At 33.7% G+C, this 19,265-nt stretch overlaps 1 protein-coding gene across 2 annotated transcripts in view; it reads left to right on the top strand.

Moving 5' to 3' along the window:
- The first annotated feature begins 16,544 nt into the window (after positions 1-16,544).
- The window catches only part of LOC124369329 (oxysterol-binding protein-related protein 11), a 37,067-nt gene continuing 34,346 nt past the window's right edge, over positions 16,545-19,265 (top strand). For both annotated transcript variants that reach the window (XM_046827288.1, XM_046827287.1), the window contains exon 1: positions 16,545-17,212. In XM_046827288.1, the coding sequence (XP_046683244.1) occupies positions 17,103-17,212 (110 nt within the window). In that variant the 5' untranslated portion in view covers positions 16,545-17,102. The remainder of the gene's footprint in view (positions 17,213-19,265) is intronic.

Genomic DNA, 19,265 nt, shown 5'->3' with positions numbered 1-19,265 from the left:
ATTTACAAGAAAATGTGTGGGTTTACATTATGTATCAAAGAATTAATAAAATTATGTTAGTTTTGTTGATAACATTAAAATTATTTAAATTTTCCATGGTTTTCATAACAATTCCTGCCTTGCCCAGTTTTTCCACGTATTCCAGATCGGTAGACACTCTGACCTGACAATATTACTGGAATGATTACGTTTCTGTTCGTTTTCAAATATTTCAGTAGACCGAATTTAAATTAACAAAAATAAAATATATTTTACTAAAACGTTTTATTGCATAATAATAAAAGTATGTTGTACCAACGAGTAACGGTAGGAAAAGTACCGGTTACAGTTTCATACTGATTTAGCCGATCTCCATTGTTACGAGCCGTACGCCACCGAACGCATTTTCTTTCGACAAATAATTGAGCTCCGTAGTCCCGATACTGCGATCTCTGGCCTGTGGTACATCACAGTCTTAACAAATCTAAAACATGTACTGTAATAAAAGTGAAAGTGGCATGTATGTTATTCACATGTAATATTTGAAGGAAGCCACTCCCAGTCTGATTTTTTCTATAATATTTTACGTATCATGTTTTGCCTAAATAATACCTACTACAATATTTTATACATGTTTAGCGATAGCTTTCATGTGTATCTTTGTGTCCATTTACTGTCAGTATATAGGGGCAGAAAGCATAGTCTGCTTTATTCGCATGTGGCGTGGGTAAAGTGGCTGAAGAGTGAAATGCCTAATAGCCCTTCCATGTTAAAAACGAAGCTGTGCGCTCCAGCGCGTGTGTGAGTCGGACGTTGAGCACCTGGCTCGGGTCCCCCGCTCGGCAAATGTCGGAGGCGCTCGGTAAGTTCCGATCCCTTCCACAGCAACTACTCATTGCCCTCCCTACAACCGATTTTGCCAGCGCTCCAAGCGGATTTTTGAAACATCGTACTGCGATTTCTGGCCTGTGGCAGAGCGCACCCTTAACCATCAACCTTTGTCAGCTGATAAGGTGTGCATTAATCTTCTGGTAAACAATAACAATAATGCAGGTTTTTTCACAAAACCTATATCTGGTGAACTAATTTTGAAACAGCCAATTCAGTACTGAACAAGTAAATGACAGCTAGGAAGCATTATCTTTGATGTTTGTTTCTCTTCTACATCATTTTGGGTCTGAAACATATTCACCATAAAATGTAATAATTTTGTTTCGTTTGTAATTTTAATTTTGTAAATATTTAAAATAGCTTACAACAGTGCGGAAGCGTTTGATATGTTAATGGTTGTGGTGATTGTTATCAAAACTTCAATGGAGCAGCTGCTCTATAAAACCCACAGGATTTAAGCCAAAGGGAATAGTTGCTGACTCTGGGATGAGTCAAACGACAGTTCTGAGACTCCTTTACAAAAACAACACAAGTTACATATATACAAGGTATCGTCACATCATGAGCTTAGAGAAAATGACTATCTTCAATCAACTTTACAAACTATCAAGGCTACGTTTAAAAGTAACGACGAGATGAATCATCATAACATGTGTTATTGGTCCTTCGAGAATCAATACAGGATGCGTGCAGTAGAAAATTAGAGGTATAGGATGCTGAACACGTGGTGTGGCATAATTGGCAACAGAATGATTGTACCCTACTTATTTGAAGGAGATTTAAATGAAGGTATCTACAAATATTTTCTTAACTATGTCTTGCCAAAGCTACTTATTGGTCTTCCGATAGAAGTTAAAGAATGTGACTGAAACAAAATGGTGCCCCTCCACATTATGATATAGCTTTTCGTAAACACTTAATTTCTTAATAAATGGCTAGGGTGGGGTGCAACAGTTGGTTACCTCACCCGTTCTCTAGATCTGGCCTGTTGGGATTATCACCTTAGGGGGAGGTTGAAGTGTAATGTTTATGCTACAAGACCATCTGCTAGGGAGGATATTATAGAAAGAATAAGAAATGCGGTAACTTACGTTTCTCAGAGGACATCCAGCGTTCAGTAGACAGTTACGGATGGCGGGTGGAACTTTGAATTTGCAATAATGGTACACAGTTTAAACACCTGTAAGTTGTTGGTGGGATTGATGAAGGACTTGTCAAACTATTGGTTGTGTTTAATTGTCACATTACAATTCTTTGCATGAATAAAATGCTTAAAATTATTTGATTTTTTTTGTATTTCAAGCGGAACTGAAACCGCTTGAAATACAATCTAAGTTTAAAAACGAAAAAAGATTGTTTTATAACTACCTTTAGTTTGGTATAATATAAACTATAGGATTGTATTTAATACTATTTCGTTGTAAGTATTTTTGCAATTCAAAAATGTACATAATTTTTAAATGACGAACGTTTTTGAAATCTGAACTTTCTCAGTTATTTTTGGAAGGATAGTTCCTCAACTCTTTTTGGTAATAATTGGAGTTTTATACGTTGTTCAATAAAGAAATAATAAAAGTCATATAATAGCTGTTTTTAGATTTCTAGCATCCTGTATGTTTACAAAAATATAAATTAAAAAATTATTCATTGATTTTTGTCAAGAGATCTTTAAAATGAGGTATCACACTCCCCACTATTATATTTAAAAACTTCCCAAAATAACTCCTCAACATCCAAAATAGTCCTTACAGTTTTGTTTGGGGATTCTAAATAATGATAGTGGATTATTTGGCCAAAAAATAGTGCTGGTACAGTTGAAACGCAGTTTCTATCTTCATTTGTCATACCGCTACTATTAGTGGTCCAAGTGGATTTTTATCTTAAAGTTTTTTTTTAATACATAGAACTTTTGCCAGAATTGTGCTTTTTATAGGGCATGTGTTATTCTTATACGCACAGTTATTGTATTTTTCCATTCCATGTTCTTTAATATGTGTACTTACTACCGGAAAGTAAATAAACTGTTTAAGAACTTATTTATTCTAAAGCTAGGTAGGTCTCAACTTGTATGAACTTAGTAATATTGACACCTTAAATATTAATCACTTAATTGATTTTAAAAATTTTTTAATTACAATAAACACTCAGGAAGCAATCTGGCAAATCTACTACTAGTTTCTCTCTATGCGTAAAAAAGTTAAGTGGGCCATTTAACAGAGGTGGACAATTAGTTATTGCAATATACAGTATTAAAGACGATAGGAAACTAATCAATGATGTTATGGAATCCATAAAAAGTGTTCTCCAAACGTCCAGACAGAGTATCAAAATTTGTATATCATGTGTAGTTTTATATATATGAACAATGAAACTATAAGGTTTGATGTAAAGAAAGAGCTGGGAAGGAGTTCTTCATTTTACAAACAAGTAAACGATGCCACAGGAAATCAAGGGGCAAAGGCAGGATTTATAACAGTTCACTTAAACGGTTAAATTTGATATTTCTATGAATTAATAAACACCGATGCTTATTTTTCTATGACATTTCTTGAATTTGTTACTTAAAGACGTATTTATTATAACTTTATTATGACATTTGTATATTTAATTATTTGTAAATGAGTAAAAAATGTAATGCTGTTTGAACCTTAAGATTTAAACAACAGTAGAGCAAAAATCATTATTTCGGACAAGAAAATAATGGGGCATGTTTTGTGGACTGAACGAATGCGTTTACCTATCTTATTACCGTACGTTATCATTCGGTCACGTTTATGCTTAGAAGACTAGCACATCGACCAAATCATTATTTACTTTTTTCAACTACCAAATAAAACTACGTTTCTGTGAATAGTTACTTGGTCACTTTACTGAAAGCTTTAGCCTCTTTGCGCTTTGGCTTCCTTAAAAATAAAAATATCTAACATAACAAAGCTTCTTCTTCTATAGTAATTGGATGACAAACTATAAGTGAGTCATCGTACGTGTTAATATGACTTCTTCCTTATATGATACGTGCACGCATAATTTTGAGTTAACAGAGAGAATGGGAACTTTAAATACTCGCGTGTAAAAAATTTTTATTTATCAAGTTTAAAACCAAGACATATATTTTTCTTAAATTTCTAAATAAAGCGTTTGCTTGACTACAGTTTTACATTCTTTAATAAAAGACGGAGTTACGTTTACGTTACAGAGCAGTTAATTATTGAACCCTCCTAATCAGTGAAACTATGCTATTTAAATAATTCTCTGTTAGCCAATGGTACACCATTATAGTGTAGCGGGTATAATGGTTATCACAAGATAACCGAATCAAGCAACGTCGAGCACGGATGTTGTTTGGATGGGTAACCGCTGAACGATCCTGTCCTTGCAAGCAGTCCGCCTGCCCGGCCATTGATGGTGGTTCGGAAGTCACCTTTAAGCCGTTGGTCCCCAGGTTTAGTGTTGGAGAGGGCTTCTTAGTCCTAACTTCGCCTGGTAAAATAAGTAATAATAACTAACTTTGCCTGTCAATATAGAGTATTTTTAATTTATTTGTTATATAATACTATTAAGGTACAAATACGGTACAATATGCACTTTCGATTGGAATTTCAAAGAAAGGTCCGATCTTGAAAAGTTTAAATCGTTATAATACGTATAAACATTTCTTAATCAAATTGCTTTTGTAAAAGGGAGTTTGCATGAAGTGACTTCTCTCACAGTCTCACCTTCTCTTTCTTCTCTTATGTAACAACAGTAACATGAAAGCACATTTCTCATCACCATCCGCCTTGAAAACTTTACTGTATTACATGTTGTGTTCGTCAAACATAAGTCCAGACTTTCCTGCCTACGACAAAGATTCCGTACACGGCGGCTGACACTTCACCAACGGCGACAAGATTGGGTGACGTGACAGGTAGCCTAGTGTGAAACGGTCATAGATTGCGTTTGTTTATACTTGCAATGCATTTTAATCTCCTAGTGATAAGCTCATTTTACGAAACTAAATTTATAATTTCGTGTATTTCTTTGGTATTGTTAGAGTTTACTCAATATAATACGTATACGTAATACGCCAATGTAATTTATTTATAATAACTATTTCTTTCGTTTGATAACGAACGTTACCTACAGCTACATCGATTCAAGTTCGTCTAATTTAGCACAGGATGAAAATTTGTGTCATATACTGTTCATAATCTAAGGGACATACCACCTACAAGACGAGCACCTATCTCGGCTGTTCAAAGCAATTATTCATTAGAGTGTGTATGGTATATACTGATAAGTCCTGCAAATATTTGGTGATGCAGGCATTTAGAAATTATAATTTTATATATATATATATATATATATATATAATATAAATAATGTATACAAAATTATATATATACATATATATATTTGTTTAAATTAAAATGTAATTAAAAGTAAGTTTAAAAGAAATTTGATTTATAAGTAGCTGTTTAGTTTATTAGTTCAAAGCACAAGTAAAAATAATACATTCTAAATTAAGTTATACATTCTATTATACCTTATCACTAGTTTCATTTTTGAAGGGTTAGATTATTAGTTGTTTATTTAGAGCCCTTTTAGCATTCAATCTCGATTTTCGTAGTCCTCTATGTCTCCAAATTGTGTTTTCTCTTATAGTTTTAATAACAGTTCAAAGCAGATATAACTACTGTTAATCGCTAATTATTTACAACTTGTAACATTTAAATGTATGATACAGTTGTGTTTATTTTATTTTTATTATTTCAACGGCATCGCCATTTCAACAAGTAAGTTTCAATTTTATTTGCATGCATAACAAGTGACCAAAGAAATTAATTAGTAGACTAAAACAAAAACAATAGAATATGTAACCAGTAAACAAAACAATAGATACATAATATGAAACAAATAGATACGAATTGTAAGATACATAACAAGAAAGTACAAATAGATAACAAGTAATGCGTACAATAAATAGATAAATATATAACAATAACAAAGAAAGATGCTCAACAAGAACGATGCATAACAAGAAATGAACTATGACGTAGGTAACAGTTTTGACAAATAAGTTAACTGTGATAATAAAATAAAAGACTCAACAAGAAATAATGACACCAAGATCAATGCATAACAAGAGATAAACTATGAAGTATCAATTTAACTAATATAGAGGGCAGCCGTGAGAAGGTGACTAATAATTAATACTGCTTAACAAGTCAAAAAATGCACAAAAAAAGAAAAAACTGTTGGTAAAATAAATAACTCAAAAAGCTATAAAAAACGAATTATATCAAAATCCTAATGTGAGATAAATTACACTAATTTTACATGGCAAGATTAGTTAAATGATAACAAGAAAAACAAGCAACTAGGTAAAATTTAGGATCCATCAAATCACGTGACAGGAAGCACAACTCAAAAACTTTCTGTGGTTCTTTAAAGGCGCCACAGTGAAACACTGAGACACAACACAGGGCAGGTGTAGAGACGAGCCAATATTAATAACAGCTACAGTGATGCAAGCCGGCTTTTGATTGCAGATGTGGATGCGATAAAGATGTCGAGGGTGGATGGAATATTGTTCCCAAGCCGCTGAATCCTCAGCATTGGGCCATGTGCTGCATAAGAGAAGGAAGCTGCGATCTTAGTGAAATAATTCATGGCTCTGGTTCCAAACTATACCTTGAAGTTTATTTTTATAGAAGATCAGGGCAGTCCAACTCAGCGTTGATCAAACGGTAGAGAAACATCACATACGGCGTCTAGAACTGAGTGATGGTATGTTCAGGAAAGTAGCAATATCTTGTATGGGGACCTCTGTGTATCTATAACCAAGACGAACCCCAACAAGTCGCAAGAAACGTCTCTGTATCTTCTTAATATCATCCATAAGGTAGTGCTGGTGCGGTGACCAAACGTCGCTGCATTACTTGAGATGGAGTCTGACATAGGCATAGTACAAAATCTTCAATGAGTGAACGTCGTTAAAGGGCTTGGTGAGTCTCAGTATCAAGCCCAAGTTACGATCAGCCTTATTGCATATATTCCTGATGTGAAGTTCCCAAGATAGATTAGATGATAAAGTCACACCAAGATCCTTGACAGATGAGCTTCTATGAAATGCATGACCTCTGATTGAGTAGGCGTGGAAGACTGGAGACTTGTTGCGGTGGAAAGTGATGCAGCTGGACTTGTCAAGGTTGAGAGTCATTGGGTTAGCTTGAGACCATGCATATACTTGTTTGAGATCGTTCTGAAGGAGTGCAGCATCTCCAGCGGTGCAAATCTTCATGTAAAGCTTTAAATCGTCTGCAAAGAGAAGATGTTTGCAGCGAAGACGAGATGTGACATCATTTATGTACAGGTTAAATAATGAAGGGCCTAGGTAAGACCCCTGAGGTACACCAGACGTAGCAACAAATTCTTTTGGGATGTGTGATCTCTATCGCACTTCAAGGATTCTGTGTTGAAGGTAACTCTCAAGCCAACGGAGAAAGGTTCCTTTGAACCAATATGCATCCAGCTTCCTTATAAGAATGGTGTGGGATACTCGATCAAAAGCCTTGGTGAAATCCAGCTCTATAGTATCAACTTGTTGCCTGAGCATTAGTGCGTCAATTATGTAATCTTGAAAGAGGACAAGTTTGTTCATATCATTATCAAAAACATAGAACAAGAAGTTAACCAACTCAACAAACATATCGTATTAATATGAGTGACGCGGTAAGATGCTCTCTCATGTTAATCAAGATTAACTTTACTAGTGTGAAATATATTCAGTTAGAAAACGTGTGCTATTAAATTAAAATAGAACTTCAAATATTAACTGCTATTTAAAGGTGTTATGCTTTAAAACTGAAAACCTACGATTCTGCATTCAAGTAATTGTGATATGAAATGAAATGAAAATATCTTTATTCCTTCTGCATTATTACACTTCATGCATCTTATAATGATAGGAATATACTCGACCATCCTACACAGTTTTGATGGCCGGCAATCAAACAATATACATTATTATCAGTCACTACTTTTATGACACTGAGAATTGGCATTCGCCCTCTGTAGTGTTATCACTTTATTTGTTTACAAACTAATGTGGACAATCTTAAACCTTACTTATTAATATAAAATTAAGCAACCAAAACATAATTACTGGAACAATTATACACACTTATCAAATACTGCTACTTTCGTAGTTTATTTATTTTATTTTAACCCATGAAATCTAAATTTTCCCTATACTCCATATACAACCTTTACAGCACTCACATATACATTCAGAAATGTTTTATTCAATTATATCTGTTAATTGTTTGGTGTCCTCAGAGTTCATCAGCCATTTTTTCAGGTGAACTTTAAAGGTTCCCGCTTCTTTTGAAAAAAATTTGTAATACTTTATAAATAAATAAATGTTGGAGTGGTAAAATATTCAGCTTTTGATAAAGAGGAAAAGATGATTCTCTCTTGTTTTTATATAAAATTATACGCAAAAAATGGTTTTGGGTTGCTCTAAGTTTTCCTATTGAATTTTTAAACGCTCCTCCCCAGCAGTGAATACCATATTGCAACCTAGAATGTATAAGAGCAAAATACAAAGTCCGTAATAGATCTGCGTTACATTTATTCCTTATATAATAAAATTTCCTAATTTGACGCTTTAAAGAATTTTGTATACAGGGTGTTCTTAAAAAAGGTGCCCATAAGTCAGGGCGTGATTCCTCACATCAAAATAAGAAAAAAAGGTCTAATTAACATAGGTCCGAAAATGCTTAGTTACCAAGTTATACAGGGTGAAAGATTTCGTCTGAATTTCAGATCCCCTGCTGCAACGAAGCCCTACGGGTATTTGTTGGCTGTTAATTAAGATGTACAATTTAGCGTACTTTATGTAAAATGAACTGAAAAATTGAATAAAATCGTTTCCAGACCTGTAGCTACAGTAATTTTTAAGATATGTGACGAAATACGCGAAACTTGGTCCCGAAAAACAAGTTACATTTAGGTTTGAAGCAGATTTACTATGTTAAATGTACAATAAACACAAAATATTTTTTCACGGTACTTGTAGAAAATTTAATTTCGAAGAGAAAGATGTAAAATAAGTCTATAATAGACAAACGCAAACTTTAAAAAATAATCCTTAATTACATACAAAACGCATGAAAAATAGACAAAATCTGTTAAGCTCTCTACAAATGTAATATTGAAATTAAAACAGCTGTTTTATTAAAACAAATTAATGAGTTACTATTATTTTTTATCAAGTAAAGATTTTTAACAATCATACATTATCATACATAAAAAAGTTATCTGAATTATCATTCAACAAAAAAGTTACACTTGTCCAAAAAAACTAACCACGTCACAGTAGATGTTCAAAATGTTTCCCCTCATTCAAAATACAAGCATCCAGCCGTCTTCTCATAGACTGCCGAACTCTTTCGAAGATCCCAGGTGTCTCACGTATCCTTTGAATCCCGTTAACAATCCTTATTCGCAACTCTTCTATGGTATCCACAGGCGAGTCGTAGACAAGCGTCTTTAAATGTCCCCATAAGAAAAAGTCTAGAGGATTGAGGTCAGGTGACCTTGCAGGCCATGCTACTGGGGCTCCTCGACCAATCCATCTGTTTGGATATGCTTCATTTAAAAATTCTCTTACTTGTAATGTGTAATGAGCTGGAGCTCCATCCTGCATGAACCACATGTTGTTGCGTGTGTATAGTGGCACATCTTCGAGTAACTCATTCAGATTAGTCGTCAAGAAATGTAAATAATTTTCACCATTGAGCGTATCAGGTAAAAAACTAATACAAATTTTATCACCCAGAATAGCAGCCCATACGTTTATAGAAAACTGATATTGGTGACGGTTCTCTGAAATAGCACGTGGATTTTCAATTGCCCACATGTGAGTATTGTGGGTGTTAAGAATAGCCATTCTTGAAAATTTTGCTTCATCAGTAAAGATAATGTAATTTAAAAAATGTGGATTTCTGCACCTTTGGATAAGCCATTGGCATAGCTGAACACGAGGAAAGTAATCTCGAGGCAAAAGAGCCTGGACCCTTTGATAGTGATAAGAATGCAACTGCTGCTCGTGTAAAATCTTCCAGACAATTGAATTACTAACACCGAAATCCAAGGCTAGTTCTCTAGTACTTCTTCCAGGATGATTCTCTATTTCGTCCAACACGCCCTCCTCCAATTCAGCTGTACACGTTGTACGTGGCCGTCCTGATCTACCAACTTTTCCAGATTTAAAGGTTCCCGTCTCGCTTAGCCTTCTATGAATGGAAGAAAACATTTTATGAGTCGGTAACTGTCTATGAGGAAAATGTTCCTGATAGAGTCGTCTAGCCTGACGACTGTTGCAATGTGCAAGACCGTACATTAAATGCATGTCTGCCATTTCACCATTAGTGTACATAATATTCATATTACCTGCCATGATGAATAAGATATTATTAGCTATCAAAAATTAACTTCAACGGCACTCGCACTAACTTGTATTAAAGTACAGATCAACACACGCACTTAATGAGCAATGGAAAAATAGCTGCTTGTAATGTTTATTTAAATTATTATAAACAATGTTACATTGTTAAAACATATGTTTTAAATAGAAATTATTTAGTTTCTCAAATGCAGGATGGAGCTCCAGCTCATTACACATTACATACAAGTAAGAGAATTTTTAAATGAAGCATATCCAAACAGATGGATTGGTCGAGGAGCCCCAGTAGCATGGCCTGCAAGGTCACCTGACCTCAATCCTCTAGACTTTTTCTTATGGGGACATTTAAAGACGCTTGTCTACGACTCGCCTGTGGATACCATAGAAGAGTTGCGAATAAGGATTGTTAACGGGATTCAAAGGATACGTGAGACACCTGGGATCTTCGAAAGAGTTCGGCAGTCTATGAGAAGACGGCTGGATGCTTGTATTTTGAATGAGGGGAAACATTTTGAACATCTACTGTGACGTGGTTAGTTTTTTTGGACAAGTGTAACTTTTTTGTTGAATGATAATTCAGATAACTTTTTTATGTATGATAATGTATGATTGTTAAAAATCTTTACTTGATAAAAAATAATAGTAACTCATTAATTTGTTTTAATAAAACAGCTGTTTTAATTTCAATATTACATTTGTAGAGAGCTTAACAGATTTTGTCTATTTTTCATGCGTTTTGTATGTAATTAAGGATTATTTTTTAAAGTTTGCGTTTGTCTATTATAGACTTATTTTACATCTTTCTCTTCGAAATTAAATTTTCTACAAGTACCGTGAAAAAATATTTTGTGTTTATTGTACATTTAACATAGTAAATCTGCTTCAAACCTAAATGTAACTTGTTTTTCGGGACCAAGTTTCGCGTATTTCGTCACATATCTTAAAAATTACTGTAGCTACAGGTCTGGAAACGATTTTATTCAATTTTTCAGTTCATTTTACATAAAGTACGCTAAATTGTACATCTTAATTAACAGCCAACAAATACCCGTAGGGCTTCGTTGCAGCAGGGGATCTGAAATTCAGACGAAATCTTTCACCCTGTATAACTTGGTAACTAAGCATTTTCGGACCTATGTTAATTAGACCTTTTTTTCTTATTTTGATGTGAGGAATCACGCCCTGACTTATGGGCACCTTTTTTCAGAACACCCTGTATATTCAATATGTTTTACCCATGACAATTTACTATCTAGAAATACTCCTAGATATTTAAAATGCTTAACTATCTCAATTTTCTCGCATCTACATATGTTTGTTTGCTTACAATTAAATTCATGAAAAGTTATATCATTAATAAACTTAAAATCTCTTAAATTAAAATTAACTACTTTAGTTTTAGATACATTTACAATCATTTTATTTTGAACACACCACAACTTCAAAATGTTTAAGTCTTGTATTATACATTGCCATATCTCCTCTTCGCTTTCATCAACATATAATAGAACCAAATCATCGGCAAACGCATAAATTTGCCCTTTGAATGTTTTTTTCAGCAAATCATTAATATAAATCAAGAATAACGTACTCGAGAGCACAGAGCCCTGTGGCACACCTTTTTCAACTATTTCTGGATTACTATAACAGTCTTTAAATTTTACAATTTGTTCTCTGTTTGAAAGGTATGTATTAAACCAGCTGAGCGCCACTCCTCTTATTCCTGCATGTTCTAATTTAGAAAGTAAAATAGTTTGGTCCACCAGGTCAAATGCCTTTTTATAATCAATAAATAATGCAGATGCCTTTTTGCCAAAATTGATGTTATTATATAAACATTCTACGAAAACTGAAAGTGCATCTTCCGTTGATTTTCCCTTCGTGAACCCAAACTGATTTTCGCTAAAAAAGTGTTTACTGTTTAGGAATCTAAGAAGCCGTTTTTTCATAATTTTCTCTATTATTTTAGAAGTTATCGGTAGAAGGCTAATCGGTCTCAAGTTGTCTAATTTTATTGAATTAGGTTTCTTCAGTAAAGGAACCACAATACTCTTTTTAAAATATGTTGGAAAATGGCCTGACTTAAAACTTAAATTAAAAATATGCTCAAGTGCCGGTGCAATAGTATGACTGATTTGCTTTAGTATATCAACAGAAATGTTATCCACACCTCGTGATTTTTTGTTTTTAAAATGTTTAATTATATCCAGGATTTCTTCCTGGTCAGTTCTATAGATAAAAAAAGATTCAAGAGTTGAGGTGGTATCGCTGCTGTCCCAAGCGCCGGCACTGGGAAGGTAAGCTGTCAGCTGATTAGCCGTACTGGCGAAATATTTGTTTACTTCTATACTGATAAGAGTTGGATTATCAATTACAATGCCGCTCTCTAGTTCTATTTGACTCAACTCGCCTTTACTCCTATTTCCTGTAATTTGATTTATAATTTTCCATTGCTCTTTACTATTACCACTGTATTTATTTAACAAGTTAGTATAATACGAATTCTTAGTTAAATCTATTTTTTGTTTTAATCTTTCAAGGTAATTTTCATAATATCTCTTAAGATTAATATCGTAAGGCCTATTCAATGTGGCTTTATATAAAGTATTCCTTTTCTTAACTGCATCTAAAATGTGTTTGTTTATCCACGGACTTTTCACTTTGGCTCTAGCTAAATTATTCGGTACTTCCATTACATACGTGTTATTTTCTATACATGCCTTTAAAATCACATAAAAACTTTCAACACTTAAATCAACATTAATACTATTATATACATCCGCCCAGTTACTCCTAAGTATATCATTACATACGTTGTTATAATTCACAAAAGTTTTACTTTTAATTATTAGTACTTCCCTATTTACGTGTGACGTATTTTTACCATATTCGAAACTTAGGGCTAATAAAAAATGATCTGATATTCCTAACTGAAAAATAGCTATATCAAATATATTTACAGATTTGTGTCTAATAAATATGTGATCAAGACATGACTGCGAGTTATGTCCTATTCTCGTAATTTGTTTTATCATGGGTACAAAACAGTTGTTGCTCATAATAGATATGTATTTTTGCACGTCTGGCTTATCTGATAATATATTTATATTAAAATCTCCTATTACTACCGAGTTTGCTTTTAGGAGTTTTAATTTATCTTCTAATTCAACTAAAAAATCTTTTTGTGTGTATTCGTGCAGTCGATAAATAGCGGCTATTGAAAATGGAATGTTACTTATTTTAACGTCCACAATGACACAGTCAGCAGTGGTCATATTGCAGTCAATAAACTTAGCACTTAACTTATTATCTATGTAAACGATCACACCTCCTGCCGCACACTCGTCATTACATTTACTATACATTTTATAGCCTGGTAGGTGATAAAAAGGAGTCTCTTCACTCTTTATCCACACTTCGGTAAATATAATAATGTTAATTTCTTTTTTAATAGTTTTTAATTTTGCCTCTAACATATTAAATTTATTCCTAATACTTCTTACATTCCAATGAATTAAGCTAAAGCTTTTTTTATCATTAGGTGCAAAAAATGGGCATTCAAAATCGTGATATATTGGCCATGTTTTACCTGGTTCAAAAGCTGGTAACATAAACTAACGTAAAAATATATTTTGAAACAATTCAATAATCGGCTTATTACATGTTACGCACACATTGATCACACATCTATTTACATTGAAACAATATGTATACTCGTTCACACCCTTTAAACGATTTTGGCCAAATCGTCTTCATCAACAATTCTGATGCAACTATTACCATCAGCCTTTCTTACAAAAATTTTCCCTTCTTTACACCATGTGTACTTATAGCTTACATTTTTACATTTTTCTTTTGCTTTTTGCAGCAACATTTTATTTTCTGGGGTTAAATGCTCATTTATGTATAGGTTAATACTAGGAAATATATTATTTACATGTTTTGCGGTAAGTCCATTGTTGTTCTTCCTCGCTGCTCTGTATTTCTCCAACCACGTAGTCTTCAGCACCCTTGAGTGGAACTGCACCACAATCTGCGGGGTCCGCTCCTTCCTGAAGGATGGGACGCGGTGAACCGCCGCGATGTCTCCACGCTTCACCTCCACGTCGATTGCCTTGCCCACGTCCTCTACTACTGACTGGATATTTTCTCCTGGTGTCTGTGGGATCCCAGATATTTCAATGTTCGAGTTTCTGGAATATTGTTCCATATTTCTCATTCTTATTTGGAGATCCTTTACTTGTTTTGTCAGAATACCATTCGTTTCCTGAAGTTTCTCATTTTCTTTTTTTATTTCCACGTATTGCTGTTTAATTAATTCCATATTCTTATTAGATGCGTCAACAGCATTTGATAGATACTCTACGGAATGTTTGAATTCTTCGAACTGTTTGGAGTAACTTTTAAGTTCGCCAAAAATTTCCGTTTTTAATTCTTCCATCATCGAGACGAGGAATTCTTTCGTCAGCGTCGTGCTTGTCGCTGCAGTTTTGCTTGCTCCCGTGGATGACGTATTTTTGCCTCTCTTACACGCGTCGCAGAACCAATCTTTTTTAGCTGCACGCGTTTTTATGTAGTCTGCCTGCGAGGATACGCACTTTATGTGGTATTGTTGTCCACATTCACCCGCACATTTAACACTTTCAGCATTTTTATCACATGCAACATTGCACACGCTACAGATGCCTGCCATAACTATCGCTTACTTGAAAATAAAATTGAACGATTGATATTAATAAACTTGCAAATTTCAACCTGCCTACACGGCACGTGTCTCGCTTGACCTTGAACTCGGCACAAACACCGCACGTCTGCTCAGCTCAAGTGACTGATAACGACTGTGACAAGTGACTTTAACTCATATTAGGACAATAAATGAGGGTGTTCCTTTGCATTTGCAGACGAAACCATCTTACACATGCAACCTGTTGGGGAAAGAGTATATGCCAAGACACTTTTTGAAGCAAATAAGAAGCGATTTACGGCTCACATAGTTAGACCAAATTTAAGCAAAAACTAAAAACTTATTCACATTTTTAAAAGAAATTCTTCAAACAATTGGAAACTAACATATAAACAGTTTAGGTTAGCGTTGTATCTGAGTATTATTTGTATAAACTTTAGCTACGATATTTCCCTAGCTTAACATAAAGTTCTATGCAAAAGGGCTTACTATTGATCTTTAACTCATTTGCACTACAAATGCCTTAAAACTGTGCAACTGTTTGATAACCACATTTCAAGGATTATTGCGAAAAATCTAATTCCATACAGAAGATATTTTGTTGACTCGTGGACATGAACTTTAGCTTCCTTCACTAGGATATCACTAGGAGATTGTATCGTGACTAAGACTGGCCCTTTGAAGACCCATTGTAATGTGGCTGACCTCTGTTAATAACATTTTCAAACTATCGAACTGTGACATTAGGTTTTTGGTGTCACTTATTAAGATATGTGTACCTATTGGCACGAGATCCAGATCCTTAATCCCCAGCAGATATAATGACAACAGCTATTACCAGCACACTCATGTTACAAAAATGGGGATTGAACTGTATTAAGAGCTTGACTTTTTCTGTTTTGACAGCACTGCATCCTTCAAAAGGAAAGCCCGCTCTACCAATATGGCCTGCGACGACTGAGGAATTTAATACCAATATCCTTTGACTATAATAATCTCAACCAATTGTTTGTTGTTTATATGTTTTCTTAGTTTCGCTCAGTAATTCGAAGTTGGTTTTTGTTATGTTGTTATAGGCTTAGACTGCATTATAACTGATAGAAGTTTGTTTTAAATGCATGTTTGTTTTCCTGTTCTCATTTTTTATTTTCTAGTAAAGTTTTTGCGCTAACTTGTTTGTCCTAAGTTTCCTCTAGGTTTGCAATAGCTGCAGCTATTTGTATACTGTATATGCTATATTGAACTGTTAATATCCTAGTTTCTGGTTTGTTGTACACTAAAAATTGTATAAATGATGTATAAGTTGTATGTGTGAAATAAATACATGGCGTGTGTGAATTTACAATAATTGAATACACCTAATCAATCATCCATAATTTGAATATATAAATATATATATATATATACATATGTATATCGTGGTTGGATCAAATACTAATTTGTCTTCCAAAATGGGAAGAATTAGCATATATCTTTTATTCTTCTATGTATTGCTTTTTGTATCATTGCTTATTTTTTGGTTTAGTAGTTTCAATGAGCGTGGCGTGATGTAACAACATTAATTTTATAATCTTGTCTACCAATATGAAGTGTAGATAACCTACGTATCGAATAATAATGATTTTTGTGCAGTGTAGTACTTCTCGATTGAGTGTGACTGTCAGCTATGAGTGATACAATTATTAGTAATTCTAATACTGTTCTTGGAAATAGTGAAGCAATATATTGTGGTAACTTCATGACACTTTGTGTGTAAAATTAATGACGGAAACTGATTTATCGACCTAGCACTAGTATTATTAATTTATCTGTGATAAACATTTCCCTAGTTATTTCTTGTAATCGTTTTCGTGCTATTCAATTTTAAATAACTTATAGGTTTTGAATGAACCTGTACATTGAATATATGACCAATAGTTGTTTTAACTAGGCTACTTACATATCAGTGAATTGAAATGTAAAAATATACAATAAATATCTGTTCATACAGACTCATTATCAGCTAACCTATATTTGGTGAAAATGTTTAAAAAGGACAAATAGAGTATAATTCACAGCAGATAATGTTGAAGATAAGCTTAAAGATATGTTCAAAGAATGAAGAATATGATACGTCGGAGAAAAAAGAAGAGCAAGAGAAAACAATGTGGTTTGGATATATGTGACCCTCACCATGTTTTAAACTCTCACTCATCATATCTAAATATGTAAGTGTATATTACAAAATGAGTTCCACTGTTTAACTTAGTTTTCTGAGACTAGGCTATAGGCTTAACCCTGTAACTCGCCATATAGTAATTTCTATACTGGTAGGCTATGCCCATTTTCATTAATTTTCAAGGGGTTCTCTAAACTGTTATAAAATGTAGCCTACAATATGCGTTAGTAGAGATGTTACGATGTTATCAATATTAATGACTATTCATATTTTTGTATAAATATTTCCAATATTATACATATTGGAATTGCAATATAATTGAGATATCAAAATATTTTTCTATATATCTTGGCATTCAATATTTTATTATTACAAACATTCAGTTTAAACTCTTATATTCATGGCATTTTTTCTATTATTAGCCAAATCTATAATGCAATGTATTTACTGAATAACACATGCAAAAAGCTGTCTTGTTCTTGCATATACATTTTAGAGAAATATCTCGCACTAGACTCATGTTGGTAGTAATGTAAATTTTACTATCTACTTTTCTGTGGTGTGTTTTTATGATCGCTATGACACCAAATCTAATTAATGCCTAGGCTATAATGAGTTGTTTAATCATGTTTATATCTTGTGTTAGTAAAAATATCAGGTACCAGTAAGATTAAACGCCGGGGCGGCAAATCACGAATTTGACGTTACCAACGTATTCTGCTCACCCTCCTGAACAAAAAATATATATAGTACTAGGGGGTGCAAATGACAAATAACATGATTTTAGGGGGTATATTGATAAGTGGTAAAGTTTCTAATGTTTTAATGTTCAGTTTGTGTGCTGTGTCTGGATAATCTGTTTACTTGAATATTATCTGCGGCCAAGACTGATAGCAGCCTGATAGCATACCTGTTATCTGAGTTGTCCGGGGCATAGGTCAGTTCTACACAAGATATCGTGTTCAGTAGGTCGGATTGAGTGAGTGAGTTTACAATGATGAATCAACCATCCACTAGTTCAACCAACCCTAGTGAATTGTGTGTGTCGGAGTGTTTCGTAGGGCACGTAAAGAGCTTACGTTTTAACCGAAACGAAATTATCTCTTTTTTAATAGAACAGGGCATTTTTAAAAATGAGTGTATTTGTTCGTCGTGCGGTCGAGTGGTGTTTTTAAACCGGGAGACTGTGTCGTTTCGTTGTGATAGACCACTTTTTTGTTGCTGCTGTTTAGCTATATCCGCCAACACACTAATGGTAAGTGTTCTCTGTTAATATCCATCTATATATTTGAGTTTTTCATGATTCATTTAGTTTTTAAACTTTACATAATTGCCTTTGCATTACATTTCAATTTATATTATTGATCAGCCCCTCTAGAATTTTATATTTTACTGATAGGTACTATCTCGAGGGATGTTTTTCTTTTATTGACATCAGCGCGGGGCAGCCGAAGCCCGCGCTGATGGCCGGAGGCACTCGTAATTAATTTTTTTCTCGAAATTAAGAAAAACATTATTAATTTTGATCAAAATTCTGCTCATTTCTGTAATTTCTCATTTACGTTTGCAAAGATGGCGGCGCAACCGATGACGTCATCACGAGGTTCAATCATTGGCCACAAAAGGTCACGTGACGCTAGACGTGGATGTAGAACATGGAGATATTACTGGAAAGTTATTTAATTTTTTATTTTCTAGAACTTCGTTATTTCTCATTTCCACCCCATCAAACCTTATACTTTTTTTTATATAGGACGATTCCAATAAGTTAAGAACGCCAAACTCGTATTTTTTCCGCCCCGGCGGTTAATATGATAATTACCAAATATCATTAAATATTGTTGATATAGATTTTTTGTTATGATAATATTGTATTGATATTAAAGTTTGTGAAGTTATCAATATCGAATATAGGAAAATTCTCATTATGGAAACATCCCTATGCTCTAGGCTAAGGCACATTTAATTATATGTATATAGGCCAAATTGTGTAAAATTTGATTATTAAACAGAGAAAATATTTACTCACAAAAAATTACACTGAAAACACCATTTTTAGTGGTTTTTGAGCAATTTCAGTACAAAACCACAAAGTTTGAAGT

The sequence above is a fragment of the Homalodisca vitripennis genome, chromosome X (assembly GCF_021130785.1).
Source record: "Homalodisca vitripennis isolate AUS2020 chromosome X, UT_GWSS_2.1, whole genome shotgun sequence".
Taxonomy (NCBI): domain Eukaryota; kingdom Metazoa; phylum Arthropoda; class Insecta; order Hemiptera; family Cicadellidae; genus Homalodisca; species Homalodisca vitripennis.
This window is presented reverse-complemented; position numbering and strand designations above follow the sequence as displayed.